This window comes from Giraffa tippelskirchi, chromosome 6 (genome assembly GCF_054371585.1).
Source record: "Giraffa tippelskirchi isolate mGirTip1 chromosome 6, T2T-mGirTip1v1.2.pri, whole genome shotgun sequence".
Lineage (NCBI taxonomy): Eukaryota > Metazoa > Chordata > Mammalia > Artiodactyla > Giraffidae > Giraffa > Giraffa tippelskirchi.
The window spans coordinates 87,433,619-87,450,335 of NC_137280.1; the positions used below are offsets into that span (position 1 = coordinate 87,433,619).

The window sequence follows — 16,717 nt, forward strand, 5'->3', positions numbered from 1 at the left end:
CTTCTATATTGGTAGACAAATGTATGCAAAAAGCTTAGCATAGTTCTTCCACGTTATTAAGCAAATGATTATCATTGGTGATGAGATTTAACTGGTTTTTTTTTTCTTCTGTCTCACAAATTTCTCCATGGCTTTCCCACTTATTCCTAAAGAAGTCTTACAAATTAAAGCTCAGTAGCATACCTGTTTTCGTATTAAATCCATATTTTTCATGTGAATATCCAACATGAGAGAATATGCTGTGAAATTTTTGTCTTAAGAACTCTGTTGCAAGATAGTATCTACCTCCATGGGAATGTCTTTCTAACTAACAGAACGTGCTTTAATGCATCGCATCTTTAAAAAGTGTCTTTAGTTCACTGTACATGCCTCTAAATCTACTTTTCTTACACCCGTTATCTAGGAAACTCCTTTAATATCCTCTAATTTTACTGGAACCACTTTATGCTCCCACTTCCTTCCTCACTCTCATCCAACTGGACTTTCATTCCCATCACTTAATCATCAACAAGGATGCATGTTGCTGAGTCCATCAGACATTTCTCTTTTTAACATATTAAAAAATGAACTATAAATTAATTAGCCAAGCTACCAAACAAGCATGGCAAATATCTCGAGTCTGTACTAGACTTATTAGGCTCTCAAGTGACTTCAAATAAAAGTTTTCCACTTCCATTCTCTCTGAATCTTTCCTGAACTACCTATTAAACTCATAGACTCACCTAGATGGGGTCTATGAGAGGAAAATCTGTGTGGATATCCAAATTTCTCTGTGGATGGTTGATGGTGAAAACTGAAGCTCTGTTGCCAGGAAGGTACCCCAATCAGAATTTTTACTCCAAAAGCATCAACCATGTCCTGTGCAGCTCAAGGTTCTACATCCACAGGGACTGTAACAGAGGAGATATTTACAGCTCCTTATGTCTGTTCACTAGGCACTGTTTCCTTTGTTACCCAGATCTCAGAGCACATCACTTCCCTATGGGACACTAGAAACAGAATAAAATTTTCCTGTTGAAACTCTGTTCCCAAGAGACAAGGTTGGATGTCAGTTGAATCTAGTTTGTATTACTTCTTATGACTTTTCCAGGCTTCCAGAGGTCTAACCTCCTTGCACTTTATCCTAACCTTCAGTTAGCATTTTCTAATCTGAAAAGGAGGAACCTATTTTGACTAGTTTCCATGGACTTCTAAATTATTGTCTTGTTCCAAAGATCAATAGCTCCTGATATATTCAGAATATTGGTAATCCCTCTTCAAAAAGAGTTGTTTTCCTTGCTACAAAACCATATATAATCTTTGGCTTTGCATGACATTTGACAAATCAAGAGATTTAACTCTAATTTAGAGCAGTTATTTAAACTCTGTAAAAGGATTTGTTAATCATGACATATTTAGATATATATTTAAAATCACCCACAGAATTGTTGTTGTTGTTCAGTCGCTAAATTGTGTCCAACTCTTTGTGTTCCCATGGACTGCAGCCTGCCAGACTCCTCTGTCCTTCATTATCACTGGAGATTGCTCAAATTCATGTCCATTGAGTCAGTGATGCTATCTAACCATCTCATCCTCTGCTGCCCCCTTCTCCTCCTGCCCTCAATCTTTCCAGCATCAGGGTCTTTTCCAATGAGTCAGTTCTTCTCATCAAGTGGCCAGAGTATTGGATTTTCAGCTTCAGCATCAGTCCTTCCAATGTATATTCAGAGTTGATTTCCTTTAGGATTGATTGGTTTTATCTCCTTGCTGTCTAAGGGACTCTCATGAATCTTCTCTAGCACCACAGTTCAGAATATATCATTTTTTTCAAACATTTATTTTTTAATTGAAGGATAATTGCTTTACAGAATTTTGTTGTTTTCTGCCAAACATCAACATGAATCAGCCATAGGTATATATATATCCCCTCCCTCTTGAAACTCTCTTCCATCTCCCACCCCATACCACCCCTCTAGGTTGTTACGGAACCCTTATCCCCCAAAGCATGTGGCTTCCTGTCCATCTGAAGGTTCTTGCTTTCCCTTGTCTGCCTATGGTCCTCGCTGTTTATGTGACGTGGGATTTCCTGCCACCTGGCCCTGCCCTGATTTCTCTGTTCATCCTTAGCCACCTGCCTGCTGTCACACACTGACACACAGGAAGCAGCTGTTTGGGAATAGATGGCTCAGAGGTAAAGAACCCACCTGCCAGTGCAGGAGATGCAAGAGACTTGAGTTCCATCATTGGGTCAGAAAGATTCTTGGGAGTAGCAAATAGCAACTGTAAAATGAAAATATCTTCTGCCATATCAATAAACAAGAAATGTCACAGCCATCAGCTATCTCTGGCCTCCAAATGTTGAATGGGGGGGGGCTCCTAAAACTGCAATCCAGCAGATGCTGCCACTGCCTCTCCCCCACCCAGTGGAGGAATGCAAGAAGCAGCAATTTGTCACATTTGCTCCACCTTAAAAAGAACAAGGAAACAGAGTTTGGCCCTAAATAGGCAAGGTGCATATGAAAGGAATGAATTCAGTGAGCCCAGAAGCTTACATCTTCCCATAGAGAGAATGCTAAATTCCTTAATTTGATATGTGACTTTGATGTTCAGCCTGCCTACTCCCTTTGTTGCAAAGGTGTATAGCCTGACTCCCCCTCCTTTCTCTTTGGAGCAGTTTTCTCAGACCTACTGAGATACTGTCTCCAGGGCTGGGGACAGTCCCACCAAATAAAGTAGCTCTCTACTTTCAGGTTGTGACTGTATTTTTTAGTCAACACAATCCATTCTAGTATTCTTTCCTGGAAAATTCCAGGGACAGAGGAGACTGGTGGGCTACAGTTCATGAGGTCACAAACAGCTGAACACAGCTGAGCATACACACACACACACACACACACACACACACACACACACACACACACAAGTGAAACCCACTAACAGTATAGGAGCTATATTTTTATATTCTTTCTATTTTGCAGTTCTGCCTCTGGTTTACTTACTCCCTTTGTCTGGAAGTCTCTTGAGAAACCTGTATGCAGGTCAGGAAGCAACAGTTAGAACTGGACATGGAACAACAGACTGGTTCCAAATAGGAAAAGGAGTATGGCAAGGCTGTATATTGTCACCCCGCTTATTTAACTTATATGCAGAGTACTTCATGAGAAACACTGGGCTGGAGGAAGCACAAGCTGGACTCAAGATTGCCGGGAGAAATATCAATAACCTCAGATATGCAGATGACACCACCCTTATGGCAGAAAGTGAAGAAGAACTAAAGAGCCTCTTGATGAAAGTGAAAGAGGAGAGTGAAAAAGTTGGCTTAAAGCTCAACATTCAGAAAAGTAAGATCATGGCATCTGGTCCCATCACTTCCTGGGAAATAGATGGGGAAACAGTGGAAACAGTGTCAGACTTTATTTTTGGGGGCTCCAAAATCACTGCTGATGGTGATTGCAGCCATGAGATTAAAAGATGCTTACTCCTTGGAAGAAGGTTATGGCAAACCTAGATAGCATATTTGAAAGCAGAGACGTTACTTTGCCAACAAAAGTCCGTCTAAGGCTATGGTTTTTCCAGTGGTCATGTATGGATGTGAGAGTTGGACAGTGAAGAAAGCTGAGTGCCGCAGAATTGATGCTTTTGAACTGTGGTGTTGGAGAAGACTCTTGAGAGTCCGTTGGACTGCAAGGAGATCCAATCAATCCATCCTAAAAGAGATCAATCCTGGGTGTTCATTGGAAGGACTGATGTTGAAGCTGAAACTCCAATACTTTGGCCACCTCATGCGAAGAGTTGACTCATTGGAAAAGACCCTAATGCTGGGTGGGATTGTGGGCAGGAGGAGAAGGGGACGACAGAGGATGAGATGTTTGGACGGCATCACCAACTCGATGGACATGGGTTTGGGTAGACTCCGGGAGCTGGTGATGGACAGAGAGGCCTGGCGTGCTGCAATTCATGGGGTCGCAAAGAGTCGGACACGACTGAGCGACTGAACTGAACTGAACTGCACTCAAAATCAGGATTCAGAACACTGTTACCACAGAACAAATTGTTTCAGTAAAAAGGCTTTATTGGAACACAGCATAGTGGATTGAATGGTGGGCCCTCAAAAAATACGTCTACATCCTAACTCCTTGTACCTGCGAAAGTGACCTTATTTGGGGGAAAAAAAAAATGTCTCTTACAGATATAATTCAGGACTTCTAGTGAAATCAACCTAGATCATCCAGGTGGACCCAAAATCCAATGACAAATGTATTTATAAGAGATAAAGAGAGGAGATACACAAGTTTGAGAAGAAATTGTGAAACTTGGGTATCCTTTCCTGGTCCAATGTGGTCCTCACCAACATGTGTTGATTTTTTTCTCTTTGATAATAGCCATTCTATCCATTCCTGGAGGAAGAAATGGCAATTTCCAGTATTCTTGCCTGGAAAATCCCATGGAAAGGGAAGCCTGGTGAGCTACATAGTCCCAAAGGGTTGCAAAGAATTGGACACGAGTGAGCGACTAAGCACAGCACAACATTCTAACCATGCAAAGTGTATCTCATGTTTAAATAGTGGCTTTGGTGTCCATTTCTTTGGTGATTAATGATATTGAGCCTCTTTTCATGTGCCTGTTGACGAATCTGACACCTTCCTTGGAGAACTATCCATTGAGGATCCACTGCTCAGTTTTTAATATGGTTGCTTTTTTGTATTGAGTTGATTGAATTATTTGTATTTTTTGATTAAAAAAAAACTCTTCATTGGGAATATAATTTGCAAATACTTTTCCCCATGAGAAGGTTGCCTTTCAATTTTGTTGGTGATTTCCTTCACTTTTTCAAAGCTTTTTAGTCTGATGTAATTCCCTTTGCTTGCTTTTACTTTTTTATTGACTGAAGAGATATATCCACAAATGTATTTCTAATTTTGATGTCAAAGAGGTACAGCCTATGTTTTGTTCTATGACTTCTAATGTTTAAGATCTCAATCTAAGTTTTGAATCTATATTGAGTTTATTTTTGTATAATAGCATAGTAGTGCAGATCCATTTCATTCTTTTATACCAAGTTGTACTAGAAAATATTCCTTTTCATAGTGTGACTTAGTTACCAAACTGACTTAGTTATAGTTATTTTAATGCTTTTTCCCTCTAAAACTTACACTGTAATTCTAAACAACTCATTTTGATATAGAGTTGCAATTTTTCTGATTCTGTCACCTTAGGCATAGTTTTGTGTCATTGTGCCTTTTCATTCAAGGTAAAAGAGAACATTTCAACATTTCTTATAAGGCATTCTAGTGGTGCTAAACTCCCAGCTTTAGTTCGTCTGCGAAAGCCTTTATTTCGCTTTCATATCTGAAAGATAGAGGCTTCCCCAGTAGCTCAGCGGTAAAGAATCCGCTTGCAATACAGAAGACTCAGGAGACAAGGGTTCTATCCCTGGATCCAGAAGATACCCTGGAGGAGGAAATGGCAACCCACTCCAGTATTCTTGCCTGGGACATCCCAAGGACAGAGGAGTCTAGTGGGCTACAGTCCTGTCCGTGGTGTTGCAAGGAGTCAGACAACAGCTGAGCACACACACACACACGCACACGCACACACACACACACACACACACACACACACGTCTGAAGGTTAACTTTGCTGAATAGAGTATTCTTGGCTGACAGTTATTATCTTTCAATATTTTGAGAAAGTCATTCCATTCTCTCTCATCCTGTGGAGTTTCTCCCATGAAATCTGCTGATACCCTAGTGAAGGTAACTTTGTAGGTTACATTTAATATTCTTTCTTTGTCATTGACTTTCGACAGCTTTAATATGTCTGTCTTGGAGTAGGTATTTTGCATTGAAACATTTAGGTGTCCTATTATGATAGCTTTGTGGACTTGTACATATAGTTCCTTCCCCAGGCTTGGAAAATTCTATTATCTCTAAAAATAATCTCTGTTCCTTTCTCTCTCTTTTTATTCTTTTTCTTCTTGGATAAAGTGAAAGTGAAGTCACTCAGTCGTGTCTGACTCTTTGCGACCCTGTGGACTGTAGCCTGCCAGGATCCTCTGTCCATGGGATTGTCTAAACAAGAATACTGGAGTGTGTTGCCATTTCCTTCTCCAGGGGATCTTCCTTGCACAGGGTTTAAACCCAGGTATCCCACATTGTAGGCAGACGCTTTACCGTCTGAGCCACTGGGGAACTCATTTTCTTTCTTACCTCTTCTAATGGAGTCAGATGTTTCTCACAGAATATCTTCATTAAAAAATCTTAGTTCTGTCTTCACTTCTCCTAAATCACTCTACCTTTCATCTCATGTTACTCACATCGATAACGCATCCTTTACTTCCAGTGTTTTCTAACGCATCCTATGTCTTATTTATTGAGTTGTTCAGCTCAGAATTTCTGTTTGGTCATATTTAAGAGAGTTCCTTATGTTCATTATTATTTTTATTCCTGAGCTTATTAAAGTGCCTTTATCAGTTTTATTATAACTTGTTGTTTCTTCCAGATGCTGCTTTGAATTTTCTATGTATTTGATCACAATTTTCCGTGATATTAATATTAGTTCATGGAAAATTGTTATTTCCCTTTTATGAGTCCATGTTTCTGTGGTCTTTCATGGTGCTCACTAGATTGCTCTTCTGCCAGTGCATTTGAAATAGCAAACACTTGTTTTATATGGGTAAATCTTTGTTTATTTTGATTCTAAGAATTCAGATTGCTAACTAGAGGCCCTTCTTTGCTTTTCGGTTAAGCTCTATTGAACAAGGTTTTAGTTTCTTCTGTATGACTTACAACTGCCTATAACTGAGAAACTGCAGTGCCTACCCTTCAATGTTCCTACCAGATGCTTTTCCCTGGTGCCTCCAGGGTCGCTGATGCCACCAGGTCCACTGCTGCTTTGGTGCTGGCAGTGTCCTTGCTGTGGTTGGCATCTCTGTGGTGGGAATCAGGATAGTGGGTGCTTTTCATCATCCAGGGTCACCTGGTTCGAGGTCCCCACCACCACTGCTGCCTGGTTTCCTGTGGTTGTAGATGATGCTACTTCTGGAAGTCCAGGGTCATGTGTGCCACCTCACTGGTGCTCTGGGTCTATGGGCTCAGCTGTCTCAACCATAACACTGGGACAAGGGAAACTGACTCTACCGTTGCTGTGGTTCTACTTTCCCTGCATGTTCTAATCAGCCTACCTTCATGTGTACATATATGTGAATCTCTGGAGGTTTGGTGTGTTGGGCAGAGGAAACTTTCTTAAAGTATAGATGTTTTACAAATAGTAGATTGAAGGGGAGTAAGACAAAGAGAGTATCTTATATTATCATAATACTGACATACTAATGATAAAGTCATTTTTCCATAAACTTTGACATAATCAGTTTAGTTCAGTTCAGTTGCTCAGTCATGTCCAACTCTTTGTGACCCCGTGAACCACAGCACGCCAGGCCTCCCTGTCCATCACCAACTACCGGAGGCTACCCAAACCCATGTCCATCAAGTTGGTGATGCCATCTAACCATCTCATCCTCTGTCGTCCCCTTCTCCTCCTGCCCTCAATCTTTCCCAGCATCAGGGTCTTTTCCAATGAGTCAGCTCTTCACATCAGGTGGCCAAAGTATTGGAGTTTCAGCTTCAATATCAGTCCTTCCAAAGAACACCCAGGACTGATCTCCTTTAGGATGGGCTGGTTGGATCTCCTTGCAGTCCAAGGGACTCTCAAGAGTCTTCTCCAACACCACAGTTCAAAAGCATCAATTCTTTGGCGCTCAGCTTTCTTCACAGTCCAAATCTCACATCCATACATGACTACTGGAAAAACCATAGCCTTCACTAGGTGGAAGTTAGTTGTCAAAGTAATGCCTCTGCTTTTTAACATGCTGTCTAGGTTGGTCAGAACTTTCTTTCCAAGGAGTGAGCGTCTTTTAATTTCATTGCTGCAATCACCATCTGCAGTGATTTTGGAGCCCAGAAAAATAAAGTCAGCCACTGTTTCCACTGTTTGCCTATCTATTTGCCATGAAGTGATGGGATCGGATGCCACGATCTTAGTTTTCTGAATGTTGAGCTTTAAGCCAACTTTTTCACTCTCCTCTTTCACTTTCATCAAGTGGCTCTTTAGTTCTTCTTCACTTTCTGCCATAAGGGTGGTGTCATCTGCATATCTGAGGTTATTGATATTTCTCCTGGTAATCCTGATTCCAGCCTGTGATTCCTCCAGCCCAGCATTTCTCATGATGTACTCTGCATATAAGTTAAATAAGCAGGGTGACAATATATAGCCTTGACGTACTCCTTTTCCTATTTGGAACCAGTCTGTTTTTCCATGTCCGGTTCTACTTGTTGCTGGGTGACCTGCATACAGATTTTTCAAGGGGAAGGCATGGTGGTTTGGTATGCCCATCTCTTTCAGAATTTTCCACAGTTTATTGTAATCCACACAATCAAAGGCTTTGGCACAGTCACTAAAGCAGAAATAGATGTTTTTCTGGAACTCTCTTGCTTTTTCGATGATCCACCGGATGTTGGCAATTTGATCTCTGGTTCCTCTGCCTTTTCTAAAACCAGCTTGAACATCTGGAAGTTCACGGTTCACGTTTTGCTAAAGCCTGGTTTGGAGAATTTTAAGCATTACTTTACTAGCATGTGAGATGAGTAAAATTGTGTGGTAGTTTGACCATTCTTTGGCATTGCCTTTCTTTGGAATTAGAATGAAAACTGACCTTTTCCAGTCCTGTGGCCACTGCTGAGTTTTCCAGATTTGCTGGCATATCGAGTGCAGCACTTTCACAGCATCACCTTTGAGGATTTGAAATAGCTCAACTGGAATTCCATCACCTCCACTAGCTTTGTTCGTAGTGATACTTTGTAAGGCCCACTTGACTTCACATTCCAGGATGTCTGGCTCTAGGTGAGTGATCACACTATCATGATTATCTAGGTCGTGAAGATCGTTTTTGGACAGTTCTTCTTTGTATTCTTGCCACCTCTTCTTAATATCTTCTGCTTCTGTTAGGTCCATACCATTTCTGTCCTTTATTGAGCCCATCTTTGCATGAAATGTTCCCTTGGTATCTCTAATTTTCTTGAAGAGATTTCTAGTCTTTCCCATTCTGTTGTTTTCCTCTATTTCTTTGCATTGATCACTAAGAAATTCTTTCTTATATCTCTTTGCTATTCTTTGGAACTCTGATTCAAATGGATATATCTTTCCTTTTCTCCTTTGCTTTCAGCTTCTCTTCTTTTCACGGCTATTTATAAGGCTTCCTCAGACAGCCATTTTGCTTTTTTCACTTCTTTTTCTTGGGAATGGTCGTGATCCCTGTCTCCTGTACAATGTCATGAACCTCTGTCCATAGTTCATCAGGCACCCTGTCTATCAGATCTAGTCCCTTAAATCTATTTCTCACTTCCAGTGTATAGTCAAAAGGGATTTGATTTAGGTCATACCTGAATGGTCTAGTGGTTTTCCCCACTTTCTTCAATTTAAGTCTGAATTTTGCAATAAGGAGTTCATGATCTCAGCCACAGTCAGCTCCCAGTCTTGTTTTGGCTGACTGTATAGAGCTTCTCCATCCTTGGATACAAAGAATATAATCAATCTGATTTCGGTGTTGACCATCTGGTGATGTCCATGTGTAGAGTCTTCTCTTGTGTTATTGGAAGAGGGTGTTTGCCATGACCAGTGCATTCTCTTGGCAGAACTTTATTAGCCTTTGCCCTGCTTCATTCTGTTCTCCAAGGCCAAATTTGCCTGTTACTCCAGGTGTTTCCTGACTTCCTACTTTTGCATTCCAGTCCCGTATAATGAAAAGGACATCTTTTTTGGGTGTTAGTTCTAGAAGGTCTTGTAGGTCTTCATAGAACTGTTCAACTTCAGCTTCTTCAGCATTACTGGTCAGGGCATAGACTTGGATTACCTTGATATTGAATGGTTTGCCTTGGAAACGAACAGAGATCCTTCTATCGTTTTTGAGATTGCATCCAAGTACTGCATTTTGGACTCTTTTGTTGACTATGATGTCCACCTCATTTCTTCTAAGGTATTCCTGCCCGCAGTAGTAGATATAATGAGTTAACTCATCTGAGTTAAATTCTCCCATTCCAGTCCATCTTAGTTCACTGATTTCTAGAATGTCGATGTTCACTCTTGCCATCTCCTGTTAGACCACTTCCAATTTGCTTTGATTTATGGACCTAACATTCCAGGTTTCTATGCAATATTGCTCTTTACAGCATCAAACCTTGCTTCTATCAGCAGTCCCATCCACAACTTGGTGTTGTTTTTGCTTTGGCTCCTTCCCTTCATTCTTTCTGGAGTTATTTCTCCACTGATATCCAATGCATATTGGGCACCTGCAGACCTGGGGAGTTCATCTTTCAGTGTCCTATCTTTTTGCCTTTTAATAGGCCCTCATAATGGAGAAAACTATTATTTACTGGTGAAGAAAGACGTACACTATGCAAAAACCTTTAGAATTACAACATAGAGGAAAACAGATGTATATAGGCTCATGAGGAGCCCAGCAGAGATCAGAACAACTCCACTCTACGCAGTTTCATTTGATAGTGAAGGGGTTGTATTAAAACATTTATCATTAGGATGAGTTCCAATGCAGCAATGTCCAATGATACAACATAAAAGCGAACAGAACTGAGAGCAACATTAATAGTCTACTCCTGATCATTCTAGACATTTATACAGTATTTAAATATAGCAATCATTGTTACTCTGCTTTTAAATTTTACGTCAGATAATTGTATTTTAAAAAAAAGTGACCCCATTGAGATTTCATTCCAGGTAAGTAGGAGATTGGAAGACAAGTTTGTTTGCTCAAATTGTGACATGTGACCAAACAGATATTAAAGCTCTCCAGTGAATCTTTTTTGATCATGGTGATCCATACATATATTTGTATATAGAACCTTAAACCTTGAGCAACACAAGAGTTAGGGGTATCAGTCTTTTGCATAGTCAAAAGTTCTCACATAATTTTATAGTCATTTCTTTATATCCAATAATTCAGCCAACTTTATTTAAAATATGATTTGTCTTGGTTGTCAACTCTATGTTTTTTAAATAAGTAATAGAATTCATGATTCAGGAAGACAAATGAAAATTACTTGGGGTGTCATATGAGTTTTTTAATGAATTAATTATTGTTTTAATAGGAGGATAATTGCTTTACAATGTTGCGTTGATTTCTGCCTTACAACAACAAGAATCAGACATAACGATATGTATCCTTCCCATCCCTTCATCCCACCCCTCTAGGGTATCATCATTTTGAGAAGCAATTATTCTGAATAAATCTGTGATGACATATCAGAGGAATGGGATTTCCAAACATTTCTAATCTAAAGGTAGGAAAATTTTGAAGTAGGAAACAGTATATACTGTCTGAGTATCAGACTGAGGAAAAAACTTAAAGACAGTTATAAAAATTTGCATAGAGAAGCTGAATCAAAATAAAAGGGAAATCTGAGGAAATAAATAGAAGGAATAAGTTTTATTCTACAAAGATCAAAGCATTGCAATATCTGCTTCCAAGTCTTTGAGTCATGAGATCAAGAAAACATTCATTTCCTTCATGTAACAAGCAATTTTATACCTGGCATCCCCAAATAGAATCTCTTCAGAGACCTCTTTATGTCTTTGTTCCTCAGACTGTAGATGAAGGGATTCAGCATGGGCATGACCACAGTGTACATCACCGAGGCTGTTGCACTTGTGTGTGAGCTGTGTGTAACAGCAGGGCTAAGGTACACTCCTAAGACTGTACAATAAAATAAGGAGACAATTGAGAGGTGAGATGCACAGGTAGAAAATGCTTTATACTTCCCCTGAGCTGATGAGATTCCAGTTATGGAGGAAACTATTTTAGAGTAAGAGTAGATTATGCCAGCAAAGGGACCACCACCAAAGAGAGCAGTTGAAAAATAGATCACTATGTTATTGAGAAAAGTGTCAGAACAAGAAAGTTGTATCACCTGATTGAGTTCACAGAAAAAGTTATGGATTTCCAAGTCTGAGCAGAAGGACAATCGCAACACCATCAAACTATGTAACAAGGAATACATGATATTAATTATCCAGGAAAGCAGCACCAGCAGTCCACAGAGCCGGGGGCTCATGATGACCATGTAGTGCAAGGGGTGGCAGATGGCCATGTACCGATCATAGGCCATCACAGCCAGGAGAATGTCATCTAATCCTGCAAAGAGTATGTAAAAATACATCTGGGTGATACAAGCTTCATAGGTGATAACTTTGTTATGTGTCTGGATGTTCCACAGCATCTTTGGGATGGTGGTGGAGATGAAACAGATGTCTACCAAGGACAGGCTGGAGAGGAAGAAGTACATGGGGGTGTGGAGGTGGGAGTCTGAGCTGACGGCCAGGATGATGAGCAGGTTTCCAAACACAGTGACCAGGTACATGGAGAGGAAAAGCCCAAATATGAGGGGCTGCAGTTCTGGTTCCTCTGAAAATTCCAGAAGAAGAAATTTTGAAATTTGTGTATTGTTCTCCAGTTCCATATGGCAAATGTGACTATTGGGAAGAAAAGAAAGCAACATGATTAATTTTCACTTAAATGGGCATACCTGAAATAGCTGAGATACTATAATTTCTATTTTGCAGGCAAGAAATTGATGTTAATATGTTGCATATATATGAATTTTTCTTGATGGTATAACTCATTTCACCTCTGACTAGAATTTTTTTTTCCATTCTCAGTAAATTTACAAGGATTTGATCCCTGGGTCAGGAAGATCCCCTGGCAAAGGGGATGACTACTGACTCCAGTATTCTTGCCTGGAGAATTCCATGGACAGAGGAGCTTGGCAGGCTACAGTCCACGGGGTCACAAAAAATCAGACACAACTGAGCTACTAACACTTTCACTTTACAGTTTTAATGAGAGACTCTTTCATGCCTTTGAGAAATATGTATCGAGAGCCAACATGTCCCAAGCACAAAGAGGGATGCAGAAAAACAAATCTCCACATTCCAAGAATGAAGATGGATGATATTAAAATACATATTTTATAAAATATGTCAGAAGGTGTCAGATGTTATAAAGAAAATAAAACCAGACATGAAGGAGAGAATAGTAGAAGGAGTTATTTTGCACTGAGTGTTCAGGCAAGATCTGCAAACAAAGGATTATTTGAAGAGACATGAAGAAAGAGAGAGAAGCATCTAGTGTGATATGAGGAGAAGTGTGTTCCTGGAAGAGGGAGCTGCCACTGCAAAGGATCTGAGGAAGATGCTGGTTCCACATGTTCAAATGCAAACAAGGAAGCCAGTAGGGCAAAGGAATAAGCAAAAGGCAGAGTGGTTACAGATGGTGTCAGGGATGCTGAGGAAAAACATGGCCTCCCTGCTACAGCTGAACCTTCAGTCCACAGAGAATCCCTCCTTCCATGTTGTTCCCAGCACTTCAGAAATTTAGTTGCAAAGGCATCCTGTGAATTGAAGGAGATCCTCTTCTTAATACCACCTGTTCACCGAGTTCTGGCCTCTCTCAACTTATTACGTCACCTTAATATTTGACCAGGTGCTTCTGCTTTAAGAACTGCTCTCCCTCCGCAAGGCACAGACACACCATGGCTTCCCGGACTGCGTTACTGTCATGATTTTCTCATCCAGAGCCACTCTCCTTAGGCCGTCAGTGGTGACAACTCAAGCTGGTCAGATCAGATTGAGTTTCTTTGAAAGAATTTTAAAATGGTACCTAGAAATTCCACTTCATAAACTTCCAAGGAAGCAATAAACTTGAGGTTCCTTTCTGTTTTGGCCACTTGATGCAAACAGCCGACTCATTGGAAAAGACCCTGATACTGGGAAAGATTGAAAGCATAAGGAAAAGGGGGCAACAGAGAATGAAATGGTTGGATAGCATCACTGATTCAATGGACATGAGTTTGGGCAAACTCCAGGAGATGGTGAGGGACAGGGAAGCCTGGCGTGCTGTAGTCCATGGGGTCACAAAGAATTGGAAACAACTTGGCAACTGAGCAATGACAACAACCACCCAGTATTTAAAGAAATATAAAAAGTATTAGAGACAGATAGATACAATGAAGGAAAAAGATCTAATGAGCTCTAGTGCTCCTGAGAAAATGTGACTAAGAAATTTCCTTTGTTTGGGAACATTGCAAATTCAGCTACATATCCTTAATGCCCAGGTAAAATCATAAAGAAAAATATTTTTTGCCAATGACAGAAACAGTGATATATATGTAATGTGAAAAATCATACAGATTTAATACCCCAAGAGAAAAATAAGCAAAGGGAGTAAGAAATCAAAATGGAAACATGGAATACAACAAAATCTCTGTGTGTGTTATATGAATCAGTAGAAGATTTGTTTGTCCTGAGTGTTTTTCATATTATTTTACATATTATATTTTTGTGATCTGATACTGAATGAAGAAAGACCTGTCTATTTTCTTATGGGAGATATTTTATTTATTATTCTTGTGCTTAATATTTTTTTAATAAATCCAGAGGGCACAATTTAGTTCTCATTCTGGTCTTTGTCCAACATGCAAAAGTCCATACCATACTTATAAAACCTGAGGAGGTAATGAAAACTCATTCTGTTATTCTGGGTAAATGTATAATTTAAACCTGAGGACACTATGTTGTAGTCTGTGCTGTGCCGTGCTTAGTCGCTGAATCGTGTCCGACTCTGCAACCCCATGGACTGTAGCCCATCAGGCTCCTCTGTCCACTGGGACTCTTCAGACAAGAATACTGGAGTGGGTTGCCGTGCCCTCCTCCAAGGGATCTTCCTAACTCAGGAATCGAAGCCAGGTCTCCTGCATTGCAGGCAAATTCTTTCCTGTCTGAGCCACCAGGGAAGCCATTTTAGTCTACTGTACTGCAACTCTGTCACTATAATGCAATATCAGTAGAGACTTCAACTGCATTGTTCACTCATTTTTCCCAAAGATATGTGAATATATGTACATTTATTTAAAAATTCACTTAAGAGAGTTAGAAATTATGAAATAAAAAGAATAGCAAAAACAGTAAAAAAAAAAAAAAAAGAGGGGGTGATTTTGCATAATTGTATTAAATAAAACTGAGTGGAACATCAAAACTGAAACTTGATATACAATAACACTCATTGGACAATTACAACATTAAGTAATAATTAATTAAAAAAAGACATTGACTCAGGAGAACATAACATATAATTTACTCAGAAATTTTGGCACATAGCAGATTCTTTGCTATTATTTGTTGAATGATTAGGAATTAGGTACCCTTAGATATGAACACTATTCTATAGGAGCATTATATTTCAATTTGGTTGGAAAAGTCCAGATTGTTGAATGAAAGTTGGCATAAATGGCTGTCTACCTGGAAGAAAATGAAGTGGTTCGTAACATAGCACATCTTTTAAACAGGGACCAAAGATCCCCAAAGTAAACAGTCTGGTTTAGATGAACATATAAAAAAACTACACTTAAAATCAATAGGTGGGAAGACTATCATAATTAAGGTGAGAAAATCAGAAGTAAGGAGAAAGACAGATTTGACTCTATAAAACTTAACATTTTTATGGTCAAAAACACCCAACCAAAAGTCAGTTGAAGAACCAATAATTTGTCAAAATGATTGGAAATGCAGCTAACTGTTGAGAAATGGGCATAAAATATATAGATGTATGATAATAAAAATTGACCTGCTGATCAAATATATGAATCTTTACTCAAAGTTACTAATAGTTTAAAAAATCACCAAGAAGTCTCATTCACAACCCTCAGCCTGGGAAAACACTTACTGTTGACTGAGGTATCATAGGTATCACAGACATAAGGGGAGTTCTGTAATTTTGCTGGCAAAAATGTGATGTGAAGAACATTTTGGAAACTACCTATGACAGCTCTTGATTGTGGAAGCACGGATATTCTTTAACTCAGAGCTCCTCCGTCTCTGCACTACAGGACATTCTCTGGCAGATCATTTTCTGTGATGGGGTCTGCCCTGTATACTGTAGGATGTTTAGAAGCATCTTGCCCATCATCTACCCTTCATCAGTGTGACAGTGAAAAATGTCTACTCATATTGCTAACGGAGAAGGCAATGGCACCCCACTCCAGTACTCTTGCCTGGAAAATCCTATCGATGGAGGAGCCTGGTAGGCTGCAGTCCATGGGGTCACTAAGAGTCGGACACGACTGAGCGACTTCACTTTCACTTTTCCCTTTCATACACTGGAGAAGGAAATGGCAACCCACTCCAGCGTTCTTGCCTGGAGAATCCCAGGGACGGTGGAGCCTGGTGGGCTGCCGTCTATGGGGTCGCACAGAGTCGGACATGACTGAAGCGACTTAGCAGCAGCAGCAGCAGCAGCATATTGCTAAGTGTCCCCTAGAGGACACAATTACCCTTGGTTGGGAAACAGTTTTAAATTGACAATCTCCACATAGTTTCATAATGATTTATATCATACCTGCAAGTTGTTGAGACAGCAGATCTGAAAATTTCTCATCACAGGAAATAAATTGGAGATATATGTGGTGACAGATGTTAACTAGATGTACTGTGGTGATCATTTAGTGATATAAACAAATACTGAATCAACATGCTGCTGCTGCATGCTATATGCTTGTAACTCATGTTGGTACGTGTCAAAGAAAGGAAGTGAAAGAAAGTGAAAGTCTCTCAGTTGTGTCTGACTCTTTGAGACCCCATGAACAGACAGTAGTCCACCAGGCTCCTCTGTCCATGG

At 40.0% G+C, this 16,717-nt stretch overlaps 1 protein-coding gene across 1 annotated transcript; it reads right to left on the bottom strand.

The window, feature by feature from the left end:
- Positions 1–11,555: 11,555 nt before the first annotated feature.
- On the bottom strand, positions 11,556–12,545 carry LOC145510085 (olfactory receptor-like protein OLF4). The gene has a single exon (XM_081500285.1). It carries the CDS (start codon positions 12,543–12,545, stop codon positions 11,556–11,558), a length of 990 nt encoding a protein of 329 aa, XP_081356411.1.
- Between the last annotated feature and the right edge of the window lie 4,172 nt (positions 12,546–16,717).